General features: G+C 43.4%; 1 protein-coding gene across 2 annotated transcripts in view; it reads right to left on the minus strand.

Moving 5' to 3' along the window:
* Nucleotides 1-2,559: 2,559 nt before the first annotated feature.
* Nucleotides 2,560-27,900, minus strand: part of DGKG (diacylglycerol kinase gamma) — a 192,897-nt gene continuing 167,556 nt past the window's right edge. For both annotated transcript variants that reach the window (XM_026497095.4, XM_057306756.1), the window contains 3 exons: nt 18,601-18,721; nt 15,991-16,051; nt 2,560-5,180 (listed from right to left, as the gene is read on the minus strand). In XM_026497095.4, coding sequence (XP_026352880.1) covers nt 5,082-5,180; nt 15,991-16,051; nt 18,601-18,721 — 281 coding nt within the window. In that variant the 3' untranslated portion in view covers nt 2,560-5,081. The remainder of the gene's footprint in view (nt 5,181-15,990; nt 16,052-18,600; nt 18,722-27,900) is intronic.

Consider the following 27,900-nt stretch of genomic DNA (forward strand, 5'->3'; position numbering starts at 1 on the left):
CTAATTCCTTTATCTGTGAAATAAGTACAATGCCCATGTCATAGGCTGTTCTGAGGATTAAATGGGACAGCACATGAAAAGACCTTAACGTGGTGCCTTGTACCCAGTAAGCAATAAATGGGAATTTCCTTTTCTTTCTCCTTTTCTTGTTTTCTCTCTCTAGTAGAAAGTTGAAAGACATACTCCAGCACGAAGGGACATCAAGGTGTGCTACAAACAATGGCTCCATGTGAAATTCTATACAATTCTGCTCTCTTGTTTTATCTAAAACTTGATTCATATTTGAGACGTGGGATGGTTTCTTTTTTCCTCGTTATTGCAGGTCAGATGCAGGTCTGATATTTGTGACTGGAAGAGTTCCACACTGCCAATATGGACCCCAATAGAAAGGCAGAACCTCTTTTGGTCTAAAGACTGTACCTCATTCCCTTAACTCTCCAAGCTACTGAGGGGAGATCACCATGACTAGCTGTCAGCAGAGGATGTCAACAATTCTGGTCAATCCTGCCATGTATTAGGTGTGGTCTAACTGGTTAGTACCCACTGATCCAGAAATCTCTCTGGGAGTCATTTTCATTCTTTCAGAAAACAAGGGACACTGAGGTATGCTAGTTCTCAAGGAAGTAACAGATATTGATTTAACATTGTTGCTGACAAAAACAGTTTCAATTAGCTTGTTGGACACGGTAGATCAATCATTGTTTGTTCCTCTCCCAACCAGGTCAAGGCCCTTCCCATAAGAGCGGGTAACTGTCCATTCCCCCGGAAGGCAGCCCCTTCCATATTTGGCCAGTTCCAAAAGCAGTCATTAAATTAACTACAAATCAACCTCTCTATAACTGGGCTGCTTAGACCTGGATCTGTTCTCTGGAGCTACACAGATGAAGTCTGACTCCCAGCAGTATCATGTGTCCCCAGTCCCTCACTCCCCACCTCCCAGATCTTTGATTCTTGCTTGAAAACGTGTAGAGGGGAACAATAAAAATAGTTAAGCAATCACATAGAAGAAACTAAAGAGCGTCTTAAGACTGGAGACTCCTTGTCCTAGAGAAGTACTTTTTGGACCATTATTGCTGAGGACAGTTACTTGTGTGTTCCTATCTCCCCTGAGAACAAAAAGAAGAAATGGTGGGCATAAGGTCGTGTTTCTAATCTACAGATGTTGGCAGACAAATAAAGGACCCCTATGATTCTTTACTGCGAATTCTTAGAGTTAAGCCTTCTATATCTCTCCCAGAAAGGGAGCTAGTACTTGATCACAGAACTCTGTTTTCAGGGATCATTTTATGGCTACTAGCATTTTGTGAAACACATCTTAGGAAATTAGGGTCTCAGATATGCTGTGGGGACTTAGACATTTGAAATAACTTCCTGATTGGTTGTTGTTGGATCCTGGAACTGGTGGCCAAGGAACACTATGAAGTTTCCTTCCTTGGAGGGTTGGTAGCCTCTTCCTCCCTCCCACCCACCCCACTCCCCTCTCCCCTTCTCTCTCCTTTTGATATTAGCATTAGGCACCCACTTGCCTGGGAATGTTGAGGTGTAGGCCTGGGACATAGGGGAATCTGGAAGTCTAGATCCTTCCCATCTTCATGAGTCTATTTTTATGGACCCAATTGTGGTGCGTTCCACGGAAGGTACAGCCTAGCTGGGACAGGAGGTAACTGAGGGTTTTGGCCAAGAGGAGAGGGGGCTAGAGATGGGAAAAGTTGATGCAATTATTTTTGTCAGGAATTGGAACCAAAGCAGCAGGAGAGAGTAAGTTTTAAGACTCTGGCAAAGTAACTTCCTAATCTGTCACTGAGTATGTGTAAAAAAGTGATTAGTGGGTCTCTATATTTATCGTGATTACTCACAAATATGTAATTTGCATAATATATACAGCACATTAAGTACTATGTCACCTTATATAATGTGCATATGTATAATGTATATGCATGTTATGTAACGCCAGTCTGGAGGCTCTTCCAGATTCTGCCAAGTATTTCCTAATTTATTTGGCAATTTTAACATATCTTTTCCATCTGTGGAAAGAACTATCTTGAGAGGAGCTGGTCTCTGACCTGAAATATAATCATTCTACTAAGCCTATCTCCATTCTCAACTCACTGGAGGAAATCCACAAAGACCAAACCATAATGAGATGCAACTCTCAGCTCAATTGTCCAGGGACAACATGATGTATTGAAGATTTTCTGTTTCCTTACTTTTATTGCTGGTGGGGTAGAACCGTGGGGGCAGGTGAGAACATGTCTGTGGCATGGTCACAGTCAGAGTAGGATGAAGACTAAGGGACTGGATTCTGCCCTGATTGCCTAACTGTGTGACTTTGAGAAGTCACTGAGCCCTCATTAAGTTTCACTGTCTCATTATTAAGATTGTGATATTAATACCTTCTTCATCAACCTCTGAGGTTGCTGGGAGGCCCACTATGGTGAGGTACTCTACAGGAAGAAACCATGGTCACAGTAGTTAAGGACTGAGTTGCAATTATCACTTTAAACAATAACACTAGACTTACTGAGGTTATCAAATTGGAAGTACTATTCCACTGCCTTGTTATGCTCTGTGGCTCTAGGGAGGCCTTGGGACGTGTCTCTCAAGCAACACTGCAAGTCCTAGGCACTAGACTAGAACAGGCAGGGGCCACTCTGACCTGTGAAGCTCTGAGACTCAGTTTCACCTGTCCACAGTGCCACGTTTCAATAGCCTCAATCTTGGGGGAATCAGGACTGAAACACATGGAAAAACTTCTGTAAATGTCTCAGAACTGGTGACCTCAAATCTGAACCTGCCTCTGTTTCAAAATCAAGTGGCTTCCAAGATAGTACCTGTTGTTACTCTGGAACTTGTTGGTCCGTCCCATCACCAAGGATCCCAGCGTTCAGGACTTTCTTCAGGGGGCCTGGTTTTCCCCTCACCCACTGTTCCGCACTGTTGGGTCCAGCAGGATGGTCCTAGATGATTGCTTCCTTCGGAGTTAGGATCAGGGTGTACACGCAATCTTAATTTCCCTTCTTTGTGCAAAGCTCCTGACTCAGTGCAAGGAGGTTAGAGAGAGCTCAGTGGAGCGATGTCGAGTGGGCCCACGTGTCTTTTTAAGAAATCTCAGAGGGGATGGAGGTCCAAGGAGCAAAGGTGCCAAGGCAAATGGTTCTGTCTACTAACGGAGCTCTACACGGACTTGCCCTCGGGAAAGAAGGGTAATGCTGGCACCAGCTGCATGAAGCCCACTGAGCTCTGCCGGGACCCTTCTGGGTACTGGCTGGCAGCACCTTGCAGAAGGTGCCTTGGTCCTTCTTGTGAGTCTCCAACTGAGGTCATCCCTGCAGCCAGAGGTGCTTCCAGACTAAGAGGCCATGATGACCGTGATGAGTTGACATATGGAGAGTTTAATCTGATGATCTGTCTAGTGCCTTCAACCCAGACCAACTTCTTACCAGTTCAGGCCAGAGAGAATCTCTGGGAAGCATCATGAGGGACTCATTTCCTTGTGTGGGCCTGTCCCATCCACACATGTGCTACACATTCATTCTTCCCTGGAAACCTGGATTTGAATGGAATAATTTCTCAGTGATCAGAAATGACCCTATTCTAAGACATGTGGGTTCTTCTATCTAATAAATATCCTCTTAGTGGCACCTATTCCCAAACCACATTAGTTAAGACACCATGGACAAGTCTCTTAACTTTTCTGAGACTCACTGTCTCTATCTGGCAAATGGGAGAGAAAATTCTGTCCAGTGTATCTTTCGTGGCTGTTTTGAGAATCCAGGATAGGAATTCTCAGTCTCTTTATGATTAGAAGCTGTTTTCATTTACCTTAAATCTCATGATCGCCATAGGGAAATGTGTTGACAATGAAATGGTGGAATGGGGGAGTAAGAACCTTCTTTTTCTTTTCCGCTTTCTGTTCCTATTCTATATATGCTTTTTTTTCAATCAGGAAAAGTCCATCAGTAAATAAATATTTATATATATACATATATAAATATATATGCTACATATATGTACACACACATAAGACCACCAGAAGGGCCCTCAGGTCATGCTCTGGGAGTGGTAGGTGCAAAGAGGCAGGTGGCAACCACCTGATGGTTTGTCTCCTGGTCTTCTGAGCAAAAGGCCCTTCCTTCTCATCTTCTCTGCCTTCAGGAATAGTCTGCCACCAGGGCTTGGAGCTCAAACAGGAAACACGCTTTGGCTTGAAAAAGAAAGAAACTGGGGGTGGTTTTTTTTTTTCTTCCCTTTTTACACAATATTATGACACCAATTTGAAAAATAAATCCCAGTTTCTCTGCTTTCCCTCCCAGGTGTTCACAGAACTAAGAAAATAAATACCACATCTAAGGTGTGCTGTGAAGGCAGCTCTGGGGGCTCTTGGAGCCGTGTCTAAACAAACACACAGCCACCAGGAGAAGGCTTTGGGAAAATAACAAGTGCCCACTGACAGTGTGGAGAACCGAGAATGGAAACACAGCTTTCCACAGCCTTTCTGCCTCCTCAGCAAGTTCAGGGAGAAGTTGCTGCTTGAAGGACAACTAAGAAACCAACGTGCGCTTGCCGAGCCCTGCCAAGGGTTATGCTCTGAGAGTTGGAGGCCGTTTGTCTCTGTACAGAGGGACCTTTGTGTCAATTCTCTGGAATGGGAGCTCTTTCCCTTGGCCACATCCGATCTCCACAGAGGCAGGAAACCTGCAGCCTGCTTCTTGTGAGCGTCCGTGAGGGAACTCACAGGACTGGTGGGAAGAAAGGGGGATTTCTCCTTCAGTCTCAGAAAGTCCCACTCGTGGCCTTCTGGGAATGTGGAGGTTGCTGTACAAGCCAACCACACCCTGGTGGGCCCTAAGTTCCTACAAAATTTTCGGTTGATACTGGCTCTGTTGGGGTGTGGCCATTGTTGAAGTAGAGAGAATGTACGGCAAGATGAAGATTTCTTCCTGATGGGTGGCTTTGCTTCCACTGGTTAGAGATGAGTGTGCGTGTATGTGCGTGTGTGTGTGTGTGTGTGTGTGTGTGTGTGTGTGTGTGTTACAGTCTCTTGTTTTCTCTCTTGGTTTAACTGGCATTTGACATATTATTTAGTCTTTTGAACGGCTCTTCCTCCTCAGTGAAAAGAAGCTGCTCTTCTGGGGAGGCCCCATCATCATAGGCGCTTGATTCTTGTGAGTAATTTTAATCTAAAAGCAAAGAGGCATAAACGAATTAGTGGCATACAAATCCCAGTAACCTATGAGAGAGGGAGTTGCAGAGGGAGGAAGGAAGGCCAGCTTTGGGTTGGAAGGAGCCCCATGCAGAAGGACGACTGTCCTTGAACAGCTTCAAAATTGGCAACTGGACCCTCACTGGGCCTGGAGTTTGGCACTGCTGGAAGTGAGGGGCGGAAACACTGGGGAGAGACAGGTGTGAGCTTCCCACGTGGTGATCAGCTCGCACCTGTCTTGTGTCCTTGCTATTCATAGATTCTCAAAATGTCACAGCCGGAGGAGACCTCAGGGACCATCTCATTCAACTTCTCTACAGGACAGATAAAGGAATGGAGGCTCAAGGTTCTGTTGAGCCTTGGATTAGCCTAAGGTCACACAGAGAGAGCAGAACAGCTGGAGTCCGGTTCTTTGGATTCCTAGCTTCCACTGCTCCTGGCCCGTGTCTGTCCAGGCTATGCGGTGATATCAGCCAGTCAACTTCGCGTGAACCTAGAGGCTTCAGTCTGACATCTGACCCCAGCCACATCATGTGGAAAGTTTCAAGTGAGTCCCTTAGGTGTTTCCTCTTTTCTTAGCTTTCCAGGAAAAAACCAACTTTCTTTTTAAAAGCTCCTTTTTCTTCTTCTTTTTAATTTTGGTTTTATGAGGTTTTTTTCTCCTGCAGACTTTGTCAGTTGGAAGTGAAAGACACTGGTGAATTCTCATTTTTGCCTTTCTTCCCAACCTTTTCCTCAGGGCATGGCTCCAGAACACGAAGTCCCTATTTGAATGTGGCCTGATGACCCTGGACATTACTAATCTGCATTATCAGTCCATCAGCATTTATCAAGCGTGACACATGTCCAGAGTAGGAAGGTGATGTGGGAAGAAGGCACTTAGGATTCAAGGACCTGGGTTTGGGTCCCTGATCTCCTGCTTCTTTGCTGTGAGACTTTGGACGAATCATTTAACCTTCAAAGCCATGCTTGCTCAACTGTAAAATGAGGGTAATAACATTTGTCCTGTTTTCCTCACAAAGTTTGTTGTGAAGATCAAATGGGAGACTGTCCAAGAAAGCCCGCTGTGAACTGTAAAATGGGATGTAATGGTTAGTTAAATAATTGTTATCTTACATTGGAGGTGAAGGAGAAAGATGTATGAGCTCATTCTCGTGGTTTCTATGTTATTGGGAATGACAGTGTGGCCACAGAGAACCACAGAAGAACTCTTGAAGAGAGAGACCCATCCACAAGTTTAAATTAATGTAGGGATAGCCCAAATGGTGTCAAAAAGAAGCTAGGTAAGGAAGGAGAAGAGTCTGGGTGGAGCAACTGAAGAAGAGTTTAAAGAGCTGAAGGAAGTGAAGGAGATGTACTGGTGAAAAGAGAAAGGGAAGGCACTGGGTGGAAGGGCCATGTATGAACTGGTTGACTGCAGGGCAAAGGATGAGAGATGAGGTCAGGGATGCAGGAGGGACAGTTAGTCTAGGGTTTTAAAAGGGAGGTGGCGGAGGCTGGGTTTAATGTGAGGTAATGGGGAACCATGATAACTTCTACACTGGAGAATAACAACATGATGAAGAAAAGAGTTCCAGGGAAATTATTCCACAGCTCTTGTCAGGGTAAGTTGGAGTGGGGGAGACTCTGGCTAAAAGGGTACTACGGCAAGCCAGGTTTAAATTTAGAAGTCCCCAGGATATGGAAACACAAGGATGAAACCAAAAGACATTGTGGAGAATTTGCATAACCTGGGTGATGGAAGCTTCAAATGACTCTTACGCTGGTTTTCACCGCTTGGGAGCCCCAGAAGGGGAGGACATCTTTCTGTCTTGTGGCAGTCCCCAGAAGAGCAAACCAAGAATATATGAAGTAACATTTTCTGTTATGGGCCTTATTATGGGCATTATGTTTATTCCAGAATTCATGGAAATGAGGCATAGACGAGGGACTCTGACAGAGCTTGTCTGTGGCATGTGATTTAGCACTAACTGACTAGAGTGACTCGTGCCACACGTCCTTGTGTCGTGGTGAGCCCTTTCTCATTCCTGGGCACCAGGGCCCCCTATAGGGAAGAACTCCATCTTCTTCACCATGCTACTCCCTGAACCAGTGCCCAGCCCTTTGACTACACAGGCCGTGGAAGTCCTAATGGATGAGCACGACGCAAGAGAGAGAGAATGTTCTGGCAGTGGAGATGGTTATGTTTGGGGCAGACAGTGGCAGCTGATGCTCTGCCTACATTTCCCGCTGAGAGAGCCCATTTTTTTTTTTTTTAGATGATTGGAAGACCCTTACTTCTCCTTTTTCTTTCTCTAGCTGAGCAGTTTATTTGCTTGTTAGCACCTCCAGGGCAAAGAGGAGGAAGTGAAACTCAGATCCCTCCCATTTGGTTTTTCAGCAGTTTTGACAAAGGTCTTTCTCGATGGGGTAGGAGTTTGGAGATGCCGGCTACCCTGAGATTTTGATGCGGTTTGTGGGTTCTAGTGCTGTAGGTAACTGAGAGCGCACCGTAGGTACATACACTGAAGGTAAGAAGGAGGGGATCATATTCTCATTTTGAGTCAAAGAGATGTCAGTCTTTTATCCCCTTCTCCCCCATCTGGGAGAGGCTGGTGGGTTAAACAGCTCAGAGCCCACTGGAGGAGGAAGTTGGACATGGTGAAGCTTGCCTTTTCAACCCCTGATGGAAAGATAGCATTCCATATCTCTGTAGTTAGAACCCAAATTTCTCTGCTAATTGGGCTCGTCAGGCAATTAACTGAGGTCTTTATGATTTTCTTAAAGACCTTTCAAGAGATTTACAACATCCAACAAGCACTAAGAACAGCAGCCCCATTTTCTTAGTTCTCTGCTCTATTAGGGAGAACCGATCCAGTAGGCTCTTGTGCGATAGCTGAAAACTCACAAAACTACTGCGGCATGTAATGTCCCCTTTAAAATGGAGTGCATTTTAAAATTTTACTAGTGCTGGGTGTTGAGTTTGTTTTGGGGGCCATTTCCCACAAAGCAACACATTTTTATTACTTCAAGAGAAGCAATAAACTGAGGGACTCCTTCCTGAACGTTCCTCCCTCTGGGCAGATGACTCAGATGGTGTCCCACAAAATGGCCAATAACTGTTAAGTGTGGACCCTTCCCAAATCATTTGGGAAATACTCCTGCTTAAAGCAAGGCTAAGGGGATGGGAGAGGGCTTGTACAATCTTTTTCAGGTCTTAGCTGTCTAAGTTCTTTTTTTTTTTTTTTAAAGATTTTATTTATTTATTCGACAGAGACAGAGACAGCCAGCGAGAGAGGGAACACAAGCAGGGGGAGTGGGAGAGGAAGAAGGAGGCTTCCCGCGGAGGAGCCTGATGTGGGGCTCGATTCCAGAACGCTGGGATCACGCCCTGAGCCGAAGGCAGACGCTTAACCGCTGTGCCACCCAGGCACCCCTTAACTGTCTAAGTTCTAAGGATGCCCTGCTTCACGAGGGGGTTTCTTGCCATCAGAGGCTTTCGGATGTAGCTGGACAATCGGGTTTTGCTAGTGGTGGAGGAGAAATCTGGGGTTTATTGATAAGTCAGGAAGTTTGACTAGATTATTGGTTCTCCAAGTGCGGTCCCTACACCAACAGCATCATCATCTCTTGGGAACTCGTCAGAAATGCAGATTCTCAGGCATCCGGATTTACTGAGTCAGAAACCCAGCAATCCATATTTTAAAAGACTTCCAGATTATTTGGATACACACTTAAGTTTGGAAATCACTGGACTAGATAACTGGAATCCCTTTCCACTTTGAGATCCTAACTGCAGGGGAATATTCTTAATTTTAAGGCTCAAGTTATGCTGCCTAACTGATGATAAAACATGAGAGGTCATCTTACCGTGCTGCAAGCACAAGGCAAGTTTTCTTAATAATACATTTCATATACATATATTTATATGTATAAAGAAGCAAACGCTCATTTTTGAGAATTCAGGAAATATGGAAAAATTTAAAAATCACCTAGAGATAACTGCCATTAACTTTTGGGATTTTTTTTTTTTTGGTTTATTTGTATGTTTGCATGTTTTTAACATATTGAAATCAGCTTCTTAATCTGTTTTCATTTAGCATTATTTTATAAGCATATCTGATGTCATTAGAGATTCATTAACATGGTTTTCAACGACTGAAAATTATTCTATTTGATGAATCTCACATAGCTTATTTAACCCTTTCCTTACATGTTGCGTTTTTCTCCTATTTTTTTTTCACTGATAACCTGTATTTTACTCAAAATAAATTCCTAAAAGAATAATAAACAAAATTTTAAGGCTCAAAGGAAATGAACTGGATCAATGTATATTAATATTTGTAAGGTTCTTCTTGATATATGGCTCCCAATGTTTTACAGAATGGCTTTCCAGTTTTACTTTCTTTTTTTTTTTTTTAAGACTTACTTAGAGAGAGAGAGAGAGTGTACACGCGTGTACATGCGAGCTGGGGGAGGGGCAGAAGGAAAGACTACCGAGCAGACTTCTGCTGAGCGTGGAGCCCATGTGGGACTGGAGCCCACGACCCTGAGATCAGGACCTGAGATCACCACTGGAGCCGAAATCAAGAGTTGGAGGCTCAACCGACTGAGCCACCCAGGCTAGCGTCCGGTTTATACTCTTATCTCACCCCTTGTGTGTGTTGGCCTCAACATATCTCAACAACAATGAATATTATTTTAAAAAGAGAAACAAATTGTGCTACTTTGACAAATGAAACATGTCATGGTTTTCTCATTATTTCAATTTGACATTCTTTTTTTTTTTTTTTAAGAATTTATTTATTTATTTGACAGAGACAGCCAGCGAGAGAGGGAACACAAGCAGGGGGAGTGGGAGAGAAAGAAGCAGGTTCCTAGCGGAGGAGCCTGATGTGGGGCTCGATCCCAGAACGCCGGGATCACACCCTGAGCTGAAGGCAGACGCTTAACGACTGCGCCACCCAGGCACCCCTCAATTTGACATTCTTTCCCACCTTTTTTCTTAACTTATGATATTGAATACCATTTCACGGCTTTGGTAGTCCATGGTATTACTTCGGTGAACTGTCTGCTCACTATTGCTTTGCTGGCACCTTCTGGTTTCTAAGAGCTCTTTAGACATCGTGGGAATGAACCTGTTCTCTGAGATAGCTATTGCAAACACCTTGTCCTTGGACTTTGCAATTTCTGCATTGATTCTTGACTTGTAGACTTTTCAACGTGCCAATAGTCAAATGGTCACTTTTCCCTCAGAAAGTCCACACTCGCAGTGTGATTATAGTCATCTCTGTTTCCCCCGAGGTAGTCCTAATTTTTAATTAAATTGCAGTTTTTCTGGTTTTGTTTTTGGAGTATAGTTTGAGGTGAGAGGTTTTGACATACAATGACATTTTCCCAAACAGGCAATTTCTTCGATACTCTAAAAGAGTTCATTCTTTTCAAATTAACTTACAATCTGTCTTTCTTTTTAAATAGATTTTATGTATACTAGGGTTTCTTAGGATTCTGTTCTGTACTATTGATTTATCTATTTAATATCATGCCAATTTTTGTGGCCCTATAACTATTTTAATACCTTGTGGGAAGTCCTTCATCATAGCTCTTTCATAAAACACCTTAACTATTGCATTGTTTTGTCAAGTTAAAAAAAATAATTGCATTGGGATTTTGTTTGGGATCCCTGTTTAGAAACAGGGATATTTTAAAATTCAAATATATATATATAATATATATATATTATATTGGTTAAGTCTTATTAGTTTTCATTTTTTCTTCACAATTCAGTTTAATATTTTGGTTTTGGTTGTTCCTATTATTATATTTTAATTTTTTCTATTATACTCTTCTGATTAGTTAGTACCGGAATATACAAAAGCTATTAACTTTTGTCTATCTTTCTATAGAGCTTCACTGAAATAATTTAAACTGCAGGGTTTTCAGTTGATTCCATTAGCTTTCTATATACGTAATCATAGTATCTGCAAATAATGATGGTTTTGACTCTTTTCCAAATAGTCTTTTTTTTTTTTTTTCTGTGTCATTTATATTGCATTGGCTGAAACTTCCGAACAGTATTAGTGTACATGTCTTGTCCAGGAGTTTAGTGAGAATTCTGCTAGTGTTTTACTATTAAATAAAATATTTATTATTGGCTTAAGATAAATATTTTTTTTATTATTCTGAGGGAGTATTTTTCTGGTTTTAGTTTCCTTAGAGTTTTTTTTCTTTAAAAATCACAATTTTGGGGAGCCTGGGTGGCTCGCTCAGTTAAGTGTCTCATTCTTGGTTTTGGCTCAGGTCATGATCTCAGGGTCATGAGGCTGAGCCCCGTGTCAGGTTCCACACTCAACGGGGAGTCTGCTGGAGAGTCCCTCTCCCTCTCCCTGTGCCCCCCACCCCTGCTCACTCTCTCTCAAAAAAAAAAATCTTAAAAAAAAATAGGGGGTGCCTGGGTGTCTTAGCCGGTTAAGCGTCAGACTCTTGATTTCACCTCAGGTCATGATCTCCAGGTTGTGAGATCGAGCCCTGGATCAGGCTCCACACTCAGCATGGAGCCTGCTTGAGATTTTCGCTCTCCCTCTGCCCCTCCCCCTACTCATGCTCTATCTCTCTAAAATAAATAAATAAAATCTTTAAAAAAAGGAATAATTTCTCTTCAGTTTTTGTATTTGCCCTAATTTCATGAATGGATCAGGTGACTTTCTATTTTGTTTATAATACGGAACAGTCTACATGAATATTTATTTCCTAACAGTATAGAAGAACTCACCAGTAAGACCATCTGTTTTAAGATGATTTTGGGTGTAATTCTTTGAAGGCATTTTTCTTTCATTAGAGGTTACCTAGAATTTTCATAAGATGTTCAAGTTTATTAGAAGCAAGATGATTATATATTAAATATGTCATATTATGTCTTGTAACTGAAGGAAACCATCACAGTTATATTTATATTTTATTACATTATATATTTTATATTTTAATGTTTCTGATCTCTGTTTTTCTGTTTTTAAAATTAGGCTTTCAAATATTTGACATGTTTAAAGAATAAGTTCTCAATTTTCCCGCTTTCTAATTATGTAATTTCTACCTTATCCTTATTATTTTCTTCCTTCCGCTTCTCCGCAGTTTGTTTTACTGTTGTTCTTCTAATTTTGCAATTATTCATTACACGTCTTCCCTTTTTAAATGATGGAAGTATATGAACTTTGAATTTACTTCCAAATATAGTTCAGGCTATATTCTACAGTTTTTGAATGAGAACCTTCTGATTTTTATTATTTTTGGCATAGTCTATGATGGCGGTTTTGATCTCCTTTTGAATCCACTGCTCTTTAGGAGAATTTAGAAATCTCCAAGTGATTGGATTTTGCTTGTTTATTCATTTAACCTTCTATAATTAATTTCTGGTTTTGTCGCCTTATGGTCAAATAAAATAACCTTTATGATTTTTCCTTCTGGCTTTATATAGCTTTTTTTCTTTGTGAACTAGTTTAAGATCTATTTTAGTAAATACTCTCTGGGTCCTTGAAAAAAATGAGATATTTAATTTGTTTATAGGTTATAGAGTTATTTCATCCAGTGTTGTGATATTTATGTTTGCTTCTTGACCTCCTAAGACAGAAAAAATATTTTAAAGCCTCTCAGTACTTGTATCTCTATCAACTTCTTCTTTTATATCTATTTTTTTCAGAATATGTATTCATCCTGTTTTTCACAGTGTATATTTTGATTCTGTTATTACACACCTACAATTTTATGACTATTACATCTCAGAAGTGAGTGTATCTTTTATCAAGTAAAAAGTGACCTTCTTTATTCCACTTCATGCTTTTGGCATGTTGGAAGGTTAGTTTGCCTAAAATTAATATAATTAATAGTATCATTTCCTACTTTTAATTTCTCTATGCTTGATAAAGGATAAAATAAAAAGATCTGTATGTCCTTTTGCTTTAGGTATATCTCTTACAAGAAACACGTCATTGGATTTTAATTTTTAACCAAATATGAGAGTTCTGTTCTCTTAATAGGGGACTTTAGCACACTTTTTGGGTCATTATTGATATATTTAGCCTTAACCTCTTTCATCTTGCCTTAAAATTTTTTTTTAAAGTTTGCTTGTTATTGGTAGGGTGATACATGGAATTGTTGTATGGAATTGTTGAATTACTATGTCGTACAACTGAAACTAATATAACACTATATGTTAACTAACTGGAATTAAAATGAAAACTTAAAGAAATTGAATGTTTGCTTGTTATTTGCTTTCTGTCTGGTTCATGTTGATAGGGTTCATGAAATTTAAACCTTCCCAGATTTGAAAGGTGTGCACCCTGTTTTTTATTTCACTAGTGATTATCTGTTTCTTCAAATTTTCTTCTGACTTATACTTTTTCATTATCAAAGTGCAGAGAGACAATGAAAAAATTCAGCATATTTTTACTATCCCTTCTTTTATTTTACTTTTAATTTTATTTTTATTATTTCTTTATTTTAAAATTTACTCCTTCCTTCCTTCCTCCCTTTCTCCCTCCCTTCATTCATTCATTCATTCATTTTTTTACAGTCCCTTCACCAAGGCCTTCCACATGCTTTCAGACTTGGTTAATATAACCTCAGGTTTGGACCCAGCTTCCCAATGTTTACATGACAGATCTTCCGTCTCATGGAATGATTTTCACCACGTGCATTCATTCACACAACCATATTTAACAGTTTTTGTTTTCCTTCATCCTAATTTAACTGGTTCAATTTTTACCAAAAGTTGTTTTGTGTCATGATGTCTTAAGCCTTTCATTCTGAATTACTTCCCAGCTGGTGTGTGCCTTCAGGAAAATATTTCAACAAGGGTACTTTTGTTTTCACTCTTGCAAGCTGAAGGTGACTTTCTGTTATGCACTGAATTAGGTCTCCCCCAAATTCGTATGTGGAAGCCTTAACCCCCACTGTGACTGTATTTGGACACAGGACCATTAAGAGGGTAATTAAGGGTCGATAAAATCAGAAGGGTGGGGCCCTAATCCACGAGGGCTGGCATCCTTACAATAAGAAGAGTCGTCACCAGGAGTGTGCAGGCACAGAGAAAAAGCCATGTGAGGACACAGCAAGAAGCCAGCTGTCTGCAAGTAAGGAAGAGAAGCCACACCAGGACAACCCTGCCAGTACCTTGGTCTTAGACTTCCAGCCTCCAGAACTGTGGGACAAGACATTTCTGTCGTGGAAGCTGCCCCGTCTCTGGTATTCTGTGATGGCAGCCTGGGCAGACTCCTACATCTTCACATGTTGCTATCCATGGACTGTGTCTTAAGATCACTGGGTTACAAATGTTTTCCCAGTGAGTTGAAATCTCTGAAGGGTGGCCCAGAGAGAGGGTCAGGGTGGGGAGAGGAGAAGTGTTTGGCTGTTTCAAAAACTAAGTCCTTGCAGTAAGAGAAATGGCAATCCAGTTTCCAGATCTTGCTGAGCCAGGTGGGAGAGGATCTGATTTCTTCCAGCCTTTTTTTAGAAGACAAGAGGAGTTTGGATAGATTTTTCTCAATTTAGCTCCATCAAAATTATAAGTAGTAGAAATTTCCTCCATCCTTTCTAATTCTAACAAAGTGGTAAGCTATTATTAGTTTTTGCTGTAGTGTGTTTTCATCTTTTTCTTAGTCTTCATAGAAGCCAGAAGATTGAGGTAAGGTTTTGCAGAAAAATCTCTGCCTTTGATACCCTTTATAGAAGTTGCCATCCCTAGAGTCTGTCTCCAGGGGCCAGTTTTATAATCTGTAGAAGTCACATGGAACAAGAGTGATGGAAACACATCTACAATTCAGGCCTGGTAGAAATCTCATGCAAGCCCTTCCTCTAGTAGAAGAAAACTTGGTGTTCTGAGGGCTCAAAATAGCAGGTTCTTGAGATATCTGAGTACTCCACAAGTGAGGGAGCTTAGAAACACTGCTTTTGCCTCTTGAGGTTTGCACATTCATGATAGTTCTGAAGGTGATACTAATGTAATAGCCCAGGGAGCACCCAGGCCCCGAACACCGGGACAGTGGTTCCTCTTCACCACCGAGTTTTTAGCTGGGTTTCTAGCTAAGCAGGAAGGATGCCTGGCCTGCCGTAGTGCTAAATGGAGGGCTGCCATAGGTATGGTAAGTCAGGGGATGAGAATGTTCCTTCTATTTTGTTTGCTCATTCGTTCAGCGCTTTACTCATTGTTCAATGGATATTGTTGTGCACCTGTTCCACCCCAGGCACAGTGCTGGGTGCTGAGCAAGAACTCGGTGTCTCCCCTTGCAGTGGGGAGTTCGGGTCGGTGCCTCTGTGGTGAAGTGTATGCCTTGTGGGGGTCCTCCCCCCAGGGCTCTGGGGGTCACAATGCCGGGGCGGAGGTTCTAGCTCAAGGGTACAGATTTGGCTTCTACACAAGGAGATGCTTTCTAACAATTAGACTTACATCAACAGAACAGATTTCCCTTTGGGGTGGCAAGTTCTCTGCCACTGCAATGACTCGAGAGGAGACGCTCAAGGATACTGCACGTGAAGTCTTAGAATTCACCAGTTCCAAGTGTGAGCACTTTGGAGACAGGCCTTTGTCTCATTTGGTTTGGGAACGGGTACCTCACAGTGCCTGGCACATAGCGGGTGTTCAATAAAGGCTTAGCGGGTACGCGAATGGGCGGATGAATGAGGTGGAAGACAGGCTGCACTAGAAGTTTTCCCCAGGCCCAGGCAACTCGGAGAGTCAGCGATTTCATACTGTCACCGCCCCAGAGCGGCCCAAGAGAAAGCTTCTCACCCTCAGCTCAAAGACTGGCAACACTCACCGTGCAGGGGGGCTGCATCCAGGGCTCTCCATCCACTTGCATTGGCAGCAGCTTGTTTGTCCTTGAATACAGAGAACCAAGAGAACACAGTGAGCTTTGATGCTTCTAGAGTCCCAAGAATTTTAGGTGGTCCCCACAAAGGAAACAGAAGTGGGAAGACCTTATCTGCCCACCCAGGAGTGGTTCCTAAGACTCCTTGGAGGGCTAGTTAAAAACAGATTTCTGAGCCCACCTAAGGCATTCTGACTAGGCTGATCTGAGGGTCACAACTCAGGCTATGGGCAATTCTGTTGCTTTGGTGCTCAGACCCTAGTTTGAGAAACACTATCCAGGGTGAGCAGTGAAGTCCATGGAAGTCTGGGAAACAGTGGCCAACAAGGATGGCAGCACCACTGCTGAGCAGACCCTCAGTCAACAACCAGCCGGAGGGCCTACAGACTGTGCCAGAAACTCTACAGTGAAATGGGAAAGGTTATGAAATGGGAAAAGGCCTGGTTTCTCTGTTGAGTGAGAGGTTGCATCATGTCAATGAAGTAACGTCTCCAACCTATGCAAGGTACAGCTCAGGTCTGAGTGTGTTTGCCTTGCCCCCGCTCCTAACGATCCTCTCATTTATGTCTTGAACAGTAGGGCACTCAATGGTTGCACGACTCTGAGCCCAGCTTCTCTGGGAAATGGGGTCATTGGGAATACTCTCCCCATGGGCAGGAGGAGAGGAGAGAAGACAGTGTCGCTCTCTTGTTTGGGACAAGGCTTCTCTGCCATACCAATTCTTAAAAAGAGAGAGATGAGGTCTTTTGACTTCCTTCTGTGGAAGAGTTGTGAATCTGTACTATATTGCCTTTGGGAGAAAAGGCAAGGCCTTTTGGAAGCTTCTGGTCTGGGTGAGCAGGGAATAGTTGCCACCTCTGGATGGGAAGCTCTCACCTGGGTATGGCGTCTGCCCAGCTTTTGAAATGATAAAATGAGGGACACCGGCTATGTTTTGATGTCAATGATTGACTTATCTTGGGAATATTTAATAATAAAAAATAATAAACCTACTAATAAAGCCAATCATGAGAGGAGAGAGTGGCATTTTGGTTCTTGGGGCTGAGGAGGGTGTCTGGGAAATGCCCAGGAGGATGGGGATCTTGGCTCTGTTCTATCTGAAAATAGGTCTACTGAATGTGAAGAAAAAGTCCTCCCTCTTACATGTGGATTTTTTGATTCCCCTGGGACTAAGATGTTACCTTCTCTGTGGTCTAGATCAGTTATGGCTTAGATGTGTGAACAGACAGACCTACTCAGTGCTGGAATCATGGAGGATAGACAAGGAAGGAAGTATGGAGATTAGTGTGGAAAACAGGGGCCCCAGCATGCCAATAGCCCAGAGAGAAAATAAGCAAAGCTCTGGTAATACTAGAAAAGACAAAGAAAATACAGGGAGGAAATGAAGAAAAGGTTTCGTGGGATACACCTTCAGCTAAGAGATGTCAGGGAACCAGCTCTGGGGATCTTTCCAAGGGATGCAGGGTAGCGCCAAGAGCAGCATTTCCCTAAAAGTGTGCTGAGGACACTTGCCTAAGAGGTTTCGGGAGAAAAGGGTTCTGTGGTCAAATAACTTTGGGAAACCTGCATTCTGTGGCCCCTCCAGGAGATCCCTAAGGCACACTAAAAGATTTGAACTGTAAAAATTGGATGGGGAAAAGGAAGGGAATAGACTTCTCAAATAATCAGGTGGAGAAGAATCTGATGAGTTTTATTGACTAAACAGAAGCAAGTGAAATCAGAGGATCCCCTCTCTGAGACCCCATTGCTTCCAGCAGCCTGCAGTGACTGCCCTGGGAAGTCCACACCCTGCAGAAGCATCACCCCCTTAGGCAATTATGACAGATTTGCTGATGTTGATGGTTTGGCTCTACAAAGGCACATAGGAAATAGTATTTCTAAGGCCACTATCCAAGAAAGAGTGAGCAGAGAACCTGGTTTCTGTCGCAGTGTGCCCTCCGGCATACATCTAGCTTCTTAATTTGTAAAGATAAGAAAGGCAACACTGGGCAGAGGATCATAGGGGGAGGGAGGGAAAACCAAAAGGAAAGAAACCAAGAGGGGGACAAACCATGAGACTATTAACCCCAGGAAACAAACTGAGGGTTGCTGGAGGGGAGGTGGGTGGGGTGATGGGGTAACTGGGGGATGGGCATTAAGGAGGGCACGTGATGTGATGAGCACTGGGTGTTCTACGCAGCTGATGAATAACTGGATTCTACATCTGAAATGAATTATGTACTATATGTTGGCTAAGTGAATTAAAAAAAAAGAAAAGCAGGAGTTGGACCTCTGGTTCTTTGGACCTCATAATCTTATACTATTTAGAGAACTTCCCCAGTTCATTGTAAGAGAATAGCAAACAGTCACGGTGGACCCTTCAGTTGATGTCTTGGAGGTTGCATTATACGTAGTTTAATGGTATCTAAAGACTTTCTTTATAAATGTTACCAAGCTTCTGTCCCACCTTCTCCCTGCACTGAAATCCAAAGATGGCTTCCTAGTCTTTATCTGTAAGAACACTGGGGTGGGGGTGGGGGGCGGAAGACCTGGAGGCTGCTGAGTAATGAGGAAGCATACCTGATGGTGACAGAGGAGCACTGGGCCAGCCTCCTGCCCGCACTCTTCAGGCCAGTGTAGATCTGCCCCATCTCCATGGCTCCCTCTAGCCCCACCACTTCAAGGAGCTGGTCACTGAGGTCTGCAGAGCGAGACAAACAGAAGCAGTGCGTACACATCTCTCTGCTCCTCAGGCTAGTTTTGGTCAGAAACCCAGATCTGTCAATAAGACCCTTTCATCTCCCACCAAACAGCATTTTCAAACTCATTCTGAATAGGGAATTTCCCCAAAGGTCAATAAATGTACTTTTCATGAACAGAAACCCAGTTCTAGTGAAAAAAGGTTTTGATTCAGAACATTAATAAGCATCCAATGAATAGGCTGGCAATTCAAGAAGCTTCTTCAAATGGAGAGTAACAAATGATGAACCGACTATTTCCGAAATGATTTTCAACACCCCAGTGCAGCTAAAGACACATGGGTTTGGGATTAGGATAGGAAGGGATGGTGACCAAAGTCCTTCTCCGTAGCTGGTTCAAGTTTCTTTTCTCTGCATGTCGGAATAACATCATGGCCCTACTGATGATGACTGATGGTTAATTAACCTCAAATTTGGACTGTGGGAAGCCAGTGGCGAGCCAACCTCCTTGGACATCCTTGGGGAAATCAGTGACCTCTTTCAGGACACCAGGTGCCTCATCTGAGCCAAGGAAAAGAGTATTTCATCTCCACCCGATTTTTCTGGGTCCACAGTAGAAACAGTGAGACAGAAAATATGAGTGTCAGGCTCAGAGTCACATAGGATCGATGGCCTCCCAGAGTGGCAGTTACTTCTGATTCAGCACCTGGAAGATGTCTTTTTTCAGAGTTCCTGAGGCTTGGGCCATCCCTGCCCGATTTCCCGTGAAAGCAATGGCAGAATCAAGGTTTGATGTTGGGAACAGGACTCATTTTTACAACACAACTTTTGTAGTTAAAACAGAAACAAAACAAAAAGGCAGATTCTTTAAAAGCTTCCATTCTTTTGCCTACTAAGGCAAAGGTACTTTTCTCACAGATTGTACCTAGTCACTAACATCCTACTAATATCCCCAAACTAGAAAGTTAATCCTTTTATTTATTTAATACATGGCTTCTGTCTAAGGTGCCTCCTGGTATAGTGTAATGGTATTTAAGATTGCCAAGGAGATAGTTGGGTTTGTCTTTACTTTTTTTGTTTGGAAGGCTGTTGTTTAAAAACATTCTCTTGACGGACGTATTTCTAACGAAGAGTTAAGCAGACAACGGAGCTGACCACCAATGTGTCAACACTGCTCCAGTCCAACCTACTGGAGATCACTGATGGACAGCAGCTGCCAACAGATACACAAACCCCGCTCATTCATCTTCCTGTGACAGGCACAGAAGCTTTCCCCTCTACTTCAATCCACATTCCCATTCTCCTCTGGTTCTCTTTTTTCTTTTCTTTTTTTCATATCTGTGAAGAGACACGGTCTCCTTAAACTCTCTGTCTCATTTGGGCTTGGAACAAGAAGCCATGAGAGAGCAGTGTTTGTTTAGGAGAATGCTCCAGGCTCTCTTAAGGAGTTTGGATCCAAAAAACAACAAATATCTAAACCTCTAGTCATTTAATTAGTTCCTTTCTTACCAAAGAGCATTAAATAACCATTGGGTAGTCTTAGCTTACTGTGTCATTTTAACAGTGTCTGTGAAATCAGCCTGGGTTATGAATGAGAGAGGGGAGAGGAAGGGAGGGAGGAGGAGGAGGAGGAGGAGGGAGGAGGGAGGAGAGAAATAGAGGAGTGTGTCTAGGGTGAAGAGGGTGGGGGAGTTATACTGGGGTAGGAGAAAAAAGAAGCAGAACTTTTCAGAGGTTCCTCTAATGGCAGAAAGACAGATGTCTTGTAAAATGTTGCTCTTTGTACCAGGCTTGGGTATCTGACAGTGCTGTTATAGTTCAGTGTTTTCCCTCCTTGAAACATTTCCTGGTAACAAAATGTTCTAAGAAGCAGAGGACTTAATAGACTCAAGCGTTTCAGCTTTTACAATGTCTTGGTCTTTTAACAAATTTTCCTGTTGAATGGCTTTAAGTTGTTATCACTTCCCACACATTACCTTGCAGCTATCACTTCCCACACATTACCTTGCTTCCTGGCTCTAGAAGAGAAGTAATGAAGGCTGATCTCATCCGCATGGTGGGTGGGTGGGGGGCAGAGGCTTACACACATGTGGGACTGAGGAGATAAATGCAGGGTAAGGGGCTAGGATCCTGGTATAGTTTTTGCCATTCTGCTTTTGAATTTGTACCCTGAATCTTCCTTGGCATAAAGAGGCTAGAATGACTCCTGTCTACTACTGAAGGAAGACTTGACTGCTCTTCTGTTTCTCCATCATTGCCTAGCTGATCTTTCTTTCAATTTCTTACAATGCCTACCAGGAAATTCTGAGATAAAGAAATCTATTTAATGTTGTTTCCCAAACTTATGGGACCACAAGACTCTTCTTTTGTGTGATACCTATAAACAGTCCATGGTAATTGATACACACTTTGGGATATTTTGGCATCACTTAATTCCCTTTACTTCCTTTAGCACAGAGATACTTATGCATAAATTAAATTTGGAGTTAAAATGAAACAGAACAGAGTGCAAATCAACATCCGAGCACACAGAACAATTAATATTTGGAACTTAGAATCCAGGATCAGGACATCTGGTATACCAGGTGTCTGTTTTACCTGGTACCAGTGATTCAGAGTGTGGTTTTGGCAATTCACATCACCTCCATACTGTCTCTCTTTACACTTTTCAACTCATTAGTATTTAAGCTGGAATGTCCATGCACCTTAGTAAAACAGGAATTCATTCATTCATTCATTCATTCATAAGCTACTGAGTAGCAACTGAGTGCCAGATAAGAACTGGGAATACAAAATGTTCTACTCTTGAAGGACTCTTGGCCAAGAAGGAGAAAATGTATTAGGGGTAGAAAATGTTGTAATTGAACTATAGGGATAGGGAGGCCCGAGTAACTGATTATGACTGGGCTAAGTATGGGAGGAAGGTATCACAGATGTTTAAGGGAAATCTTGAAGGATGAATGCCAGGTAATTTGCTGGGTTAAGAAGGAGAAGGAACACATATATTCCAGGGACAGAGATGATCAAATGTAGGGTTGGACGGTCACAGAATGCAGAAAGAAATTAACTTAGCATTAAATCCGCTTGGCAATTTTGTTGAAAAATATAAAAAAATATTTCTACCCAAGGAGAATTATTGCCCAGAAATTCCTTTTTTTTTTTTTTTTGGATAGAATTGTAAGAAGAGGGTTGCTGAGCTGGGCACAAGTTGCAACCGCTAGAGCCAGGCCTTCAGCTCCACTCTTGGTAACAAAGCCTTATGTTTGTGTGCAGGAAACACTTAACATACACTCTCTGAGGAGGAAAAAAAGATGAAGAATGGGAAAATGGAAGAAGGAGAATGTGGAAGCAAAGCAGGAACAACAAGGACGGCAATAGCAGCTCCAATCTGGCCCACTTGACTCAGCCTCCAGTATGTGATTTTATAAATGCAAATCTGCTCATGTCATCCTCATACCAAAAATCCTTCAGTGGCACCAATCATAACACCAAGTGCTGGCAAGAGAAGATGAAATGTGCATTCTTTCACACCTATGATGAAAGTGTAAATTGGCAAAAACTTTTTAGAAAGAAATTTGACAATGGGAGTCTACAATTTTCATACTGTTGATTCATTAATTTCCTTTTTGCTACCAATCACGAGAAATCATTGACAGGATCTAAGTGCACATAGATATGAACACTGCTGTATCATTTATACTAGTGACATCCCCCTCACCTCTTCATTTCCATCTGTATAAGAATAGTTAGATAAAGTATACGGTATCCATGACGATAGACTTTTGTGTTGCCATTAAGATATTTACAAAAGTTCAAAGACATTAAATATGTGCATAACGTTAAGTGTGAAGGTGAGATATACAGTTATTTGTTCACAGTATGCCCCCAGCTACGTAAGAATAGGCATAGAAGAGAAGGACAAATTCCCTTAAAATCTTAAGAGTGGTGAGTTCTGGATAATTAGATTCAAGATCCTTGTTATTTTCTACTCGATGTTTTTCTACATTTTTCATATTTTCTATAAGTATGTATTAATGTTATAATTTAAAAGTCATTTTAAAAGACCTATCCAGTGACTGCTCTTCATACTTGTAAACATGATGTAAACTCCTTGGCTTGATGCCCAAGGCCTGTCCCCACCTGGCGAGAGGCTGCCTCCGCAGTTTTCTCTCCTGCCACTGCAGGGCTAAGCACCTGCTCCAGACATGCACACCAGCATGAAGGTCTCCAAGTAATCCCTCCTTTGTGCCTCGATGAATGCTGTAACCCTACTTGAAATGCCCACTTTCGCTTTTACTTGTTCATGAGAGCTCAGCTCAAGCACAGCAACTTTGAGAAGCCTCCCTGCACTCGCATGCCTGCAGTTTGGTCTAGATCCTCAAACTTTTCCAGGTAGATGTGGTCAAAGAAAGAACGAGGGGGTTGATGTGCTGGTGATGGGCAAGAGATGGGTGTAATACTTACTGTAGCACAAGGTCTAGTTTGAATAGGGAAGGAGACGAAAGCCTGGAGGAAAGGGAGAAGGGGGTGAGAGGCGTGATGCGTTCTAAGAAGATCGTGTTGTGAGCCAGTGGCAGAACGAGGGTTGGAAAGAGGTGTGGTGAGCAGTGCTAGTACATGCCAAGTCCCTTCTATGGCCCCAGTGCTGGGCAGCTGAAGAAGAGGGTGACGGTGGGCAGTAGCGTCAAGGTGAAGTGAGGCTAGGTCAATGGTTGCCATACTTTGCTGCATGTTAGGGTTACCTGGAGAGTTTTTACAAATGACGATTGCATCTATACCAGTTAAATCAGAATGCTTGGGCCTGGGAGCTAGGTGTCAGTGTTTGTTTTTAAAGATCCCTAGGCAATTCCAAAAGGCAGCACAGTTTGGGAACCCCTGGGCTGGGTTGTTGGGTGGATCATCCCCAAAGGCTAGTGGTTCTCAGAGTGTGGTCTTGTAACAGCAGCATCAGTGTCGCCCAGGAACTTGTTAGAAACACAAATCCTCGGGCCCCACCCCAGACCTACTGAATCAGAAACTCCGGGGGTTAGGCCCAGCGGTCTGTGTTCTAACAAGCCCTCTGGAAGATTCTGAGGCATGCTCAAGATTGAGAACCTAAGCCTTAGGCAATGCAACTGTCCAAAATACATGCAGGAGTTAGTGAAAAAGAATATAAACAAGTTACTTCCTGACTACTTTGATCTAGAGGTTTATCACTTGAAAATTAGGAGTTAGGAATAATACTGACCTCAAGTGTGGTCATGAGATCGAAATGGCAGTGCTAAATGCTGAAGTGTCTGGTACAGACTGGCCACTAGAAATCTATTAGTTTCACTTTTCTTTCCTGCCAGATTCAGCCTGACAACTCCCAATCGTCTGTTTGGCTACCTTCCTAGAGCTGTATACAAGCGTCCCCAAACTCCAGTATTCAGGCTAAAATTTTTAAAACATCTTCATAGTTTCACACCCCCACACAGAGGCCACACATTCGGGGGAGCTTTACATTAAATGGGCATCCCGCTCTCTTTTTCCTTCCTCTTCTCTCTTCCTTCTCTCTGCTCCTTTTCCTTCCTTGATCTCAACAGTCCCATTTTGCTTTTATTTTCTTAGTCCTGCCCACTGTCGGCAGGAGGGATTGGAGCTCCATACTGACAGGTAAACCTGGCTGCAGATTCATAGTGAAGGGGCATGTCTGATCAGTCCACTCCCTCCTTCAGACCCTTCTGGGGCTCTGGAGGCCCAAGGGACAGTGCCTTGGCTCCTGCGCCAGGCACGCAAGGTCATCTGCTAGCTGGCCCTGTTCCCCGCACAGGTGTCCCTCTGCTTGGAGAACTCCTGGGATGCCCCAGGCACCATGCTTCTTCCTTCTCCTTTGCTCAGATGGTGGATGTCAGCAAAAGACAACTGTTTCTGAACATATCACTCTCACAACTCCAGTGAGAGTTGAAAGTGGGGATGCTTTCCTGTTTTGTTTATCTTTGTAACCCTAGCAACTAGTCTAGCCCTTGGCATATAGAAGGCTCCCAATAAATGTTTGTTGAATAAACTAAATAAGATACATGCTTTAGTGCCAAAGACCTTAATAGGTTTGACCTGAAAGAGGGAAATGATAGTGATTAATAATAATAATAATAATAATAATAATAACTACTTGCCTAGATTGAACTGGGTAGCAGGATTTCCATGAATTAATTTATTTAATCTTCATATAACAGGTAATGATAACCCAGTCTGGTTTTTGCCTTTCTCTCTCTTTTTTTAAAAGATTTTATTTATTTGAGAGAGAGAGGGAGATTGAGAGAATGAGTAGGAGGAGGGGCCAAGGGGGAATTGGATTCCGTGCTGAGCAGGGAGCCCAATGTGGGGCTCGATCCCAAGACCCTGGGATCATGACCTGAGCTGAAGGCAGATGCTTAACCCACTGAGCCACCAGGCGCCCATTGCCTCTCTCTCTTAATGCATAATTTTTACGATCATCCTCATCTTGGCTTCTGGTTCACACTAATGAAAAGTCAGCCATTTAACATGCAAGGGAAGCTCAGGATATATGAGTGGCATGATTTGAGCTCCCTGCTTGCTGTACCGTAGGGAAGCACCGGAGATTCTTAGCCTAACAGGATGCCTTGCTACCCTCAACCCCACTCCTACCATTTCCCCTTTAGTCAGTCATACTCCAGATTTAGGTCTAAGAGCTGGAATGGGCCAGCCCAGGCAACCAAGCAATCCCCAATGGAGGTGCTAAAATTCTACATGATGGCGCCCAGAGAGTTTTGAACCATCCCACCATACTGGCAAGGAAGCCTGCCCCACACTCCAGGGCACCTGTGGGCACTGTCCCCTTACCTGTGTTCTAGCAGCATGGGTAGCTGAGATGTTGGGCATCACTGCTTTGGGCTGGAGTCCTATCAGCTTCGTGGGTACCACTACTTAGCTAAGGCTCATCTGAAGCTCTTCCTGGCAGGGGTACGTGTCTGACTAATTAGAAACGCAAAAAGGAATTTGTCCCAACTCAATAAATGGCCTCTGGTAAACAAATAAGGAGTCACAGGGTTCATGGAAAATGCTGAGAAACCCTGCACAAGGTCTGAAGTTTGGGGCTAACAGCTTCAGCTTAATCTCTGTGTCCACATAGGGCAGGTTGTTTGTCTGTTCTGAGTCTGTTGGTTTGCTAAGGCTGCCATAACAAAACCCCATGAGGCTGGGAGGCTTAAAACAACACAAATCTATTTTCTCACAGTTGTGTTGGCTAGACAGCTAAGATCAAGGTGTTGGGAGGGTCAGTTTCCCCTGAGGCCATTCTCCTTGGTCTGCAGATGGCCGCCCCCTGGCTGCCTCTTCACATGGCCTTTCCTCTGAGTGGGTGCTTCCCTGGCATTTCTCTCTGTACGTCCAAATCTCCTCTTGTTATAAGGACACAGGACACAGTGAGATTAGATGAGGGCCCACCCTCACTGCCTCATTCATCTTGATCACTTCTTTAAAGGCCCTATCTCAGAATATAGTCACATTCTGAGGTAGAGGATTATGGCTTCAACATATGAATTTGGGGGGTGACAAAATCCCCCCAGGTCCTCGCCCATAACAGGCACAGTAATAAAACCTACTTCATGAGTGATTTCGAGGACAAAAGAGTTAAAGAATATGAAGATGCTCTATAAACAGCAATTAGAAATGTTCCTGATTCCTCTGCTAGGGAGAAGCTGACCTGCACTGGAGGGGGGGGGGCGGTGGACCTTCTTACTCTCCTCAGAAGGAAAGCATACAAGAGGAGCTCTGCCTTTGTGGTGGGGCCAGCTTCAGTCCCCACAGTCTAGACAGGTGAGTGGTAGCTGACAGGGCTCTCTCAGACTCGGCCGGCCAAGGCAGTGGCAGGTGTCACCTTGGACTCCTCTCCTGCCTCCAAATTTCCATGGAGATGGGCCACGTGCCCTTGGTGGCTCAGGCACCCAGAGCCCCACAAAGCCAGGCACGATCAGACCGCCTCAGCTTCCCGCTGGGTCTGGTCTGCGCAGATGAAAGAATGCTCCAGGCTAAAGAGCTTCAAAGCCAACTCAGAAGCCTGGCAGCCTGAAAATAGCCTGGGCGCAGGGAGAGGGAGAACCCCACAGGACTATTTCTTGATTTTCTGGAGGGGAAGGGCTCTGGGGTTTCCTTGGGCACAAAAGGATGAGTAAGGAAGGAAGGCTATAACTGACAAACAGGATTTTCACCGGGCACGTTCCCACCTGGCCTGTCAAAGCACCAGGCCCTCACGTATCCCAACCACACCTACCCTGAAGAATAATCTAGGACCAATGCTCTTCCCAGAGATCCAAGCTCAGACACAGGACAGAGGCAGAGGGACCTTTGCCAGCAAACTGAGCAGGTAGGAGGGTTCATTCCTTGGCATCCTGCAAATCCGTTGTAAAGAATATGTGCCTGAGACAAGCTGTGGGGCACAGAGCATGGGCTGTGGACAGGTTTACATCAATTACTACTGCTTGGCACCCACTAGTGTTATTACTTTGGGAGAAGTCACTTCGCTTCCCTGAGTCTTTTCTTTTTTTTTTAAGTGGGCTGCACACCCAGCGTGGAGCCCAATGTGGGGCCTGAATCCATGACCCAGAGCAGAGATTAAGAGTCAGATGCCCAACTGACTGAGCCACCCAGGTGCCCTCCCCCAAATCTGTCTTTTCTCTGGCAAATGGAGATATAATAACTCACTGGCAGGGTTGTGGTGAGGTTTAGACGTGAACAAATCAGGAGCCCTGCACAGAAAGCCCTCAACAAACAGTGGTGGTTATTGTGATTTTATGTTTCCTTAGAAAGGGGTGTCTTCAGAATATCCTGTCCTGCTATCTGGTGAGTGGCCCTCTGCAGATGGTCATAAATGTGATCCAGAGAAGGTAGTGCAGAGGGAAAAAAAAAAAAGAGGAGGAGGAGGAGATGGAAGATGGGGGAGGGACGGGTAGGAAAAGAGGGAAGAGAAGGTAAGGGAAGAATGAAGTGCTAAGAAGAAAAGCAGACATAACCTGATGGCCAGAGATACTGTGACCTTGAGATTTTAAGATGACTGCTCCTCCTGGCAAATGAAGCACCCCTATTTCTATTTCTTTTATTCTAAAGTGGGAAGGGGGCTCAGCATTTTATTTGGAAATGAGTTCCTTTAGTTCCTTTCCTTTCCCTGCATTCCTGTGTTTGCGTGTATAAGAGAGAGAGATAC

Source organism: Ursus arctos, unplaced genomic scaffold (assembly GCF_023065955.2).
Source record: "Ursus arctos isolate Adak ecotype North America unplaced genomic scaffold, UrsArc2.0 scaffold_4, whole genome shotgun sequence".
Lineage (NCBI taxonomy): Eukaryota > Metazoa > Chordata > Mammalia > Carnivora > Ursidae > Ursus > Ursus arctos.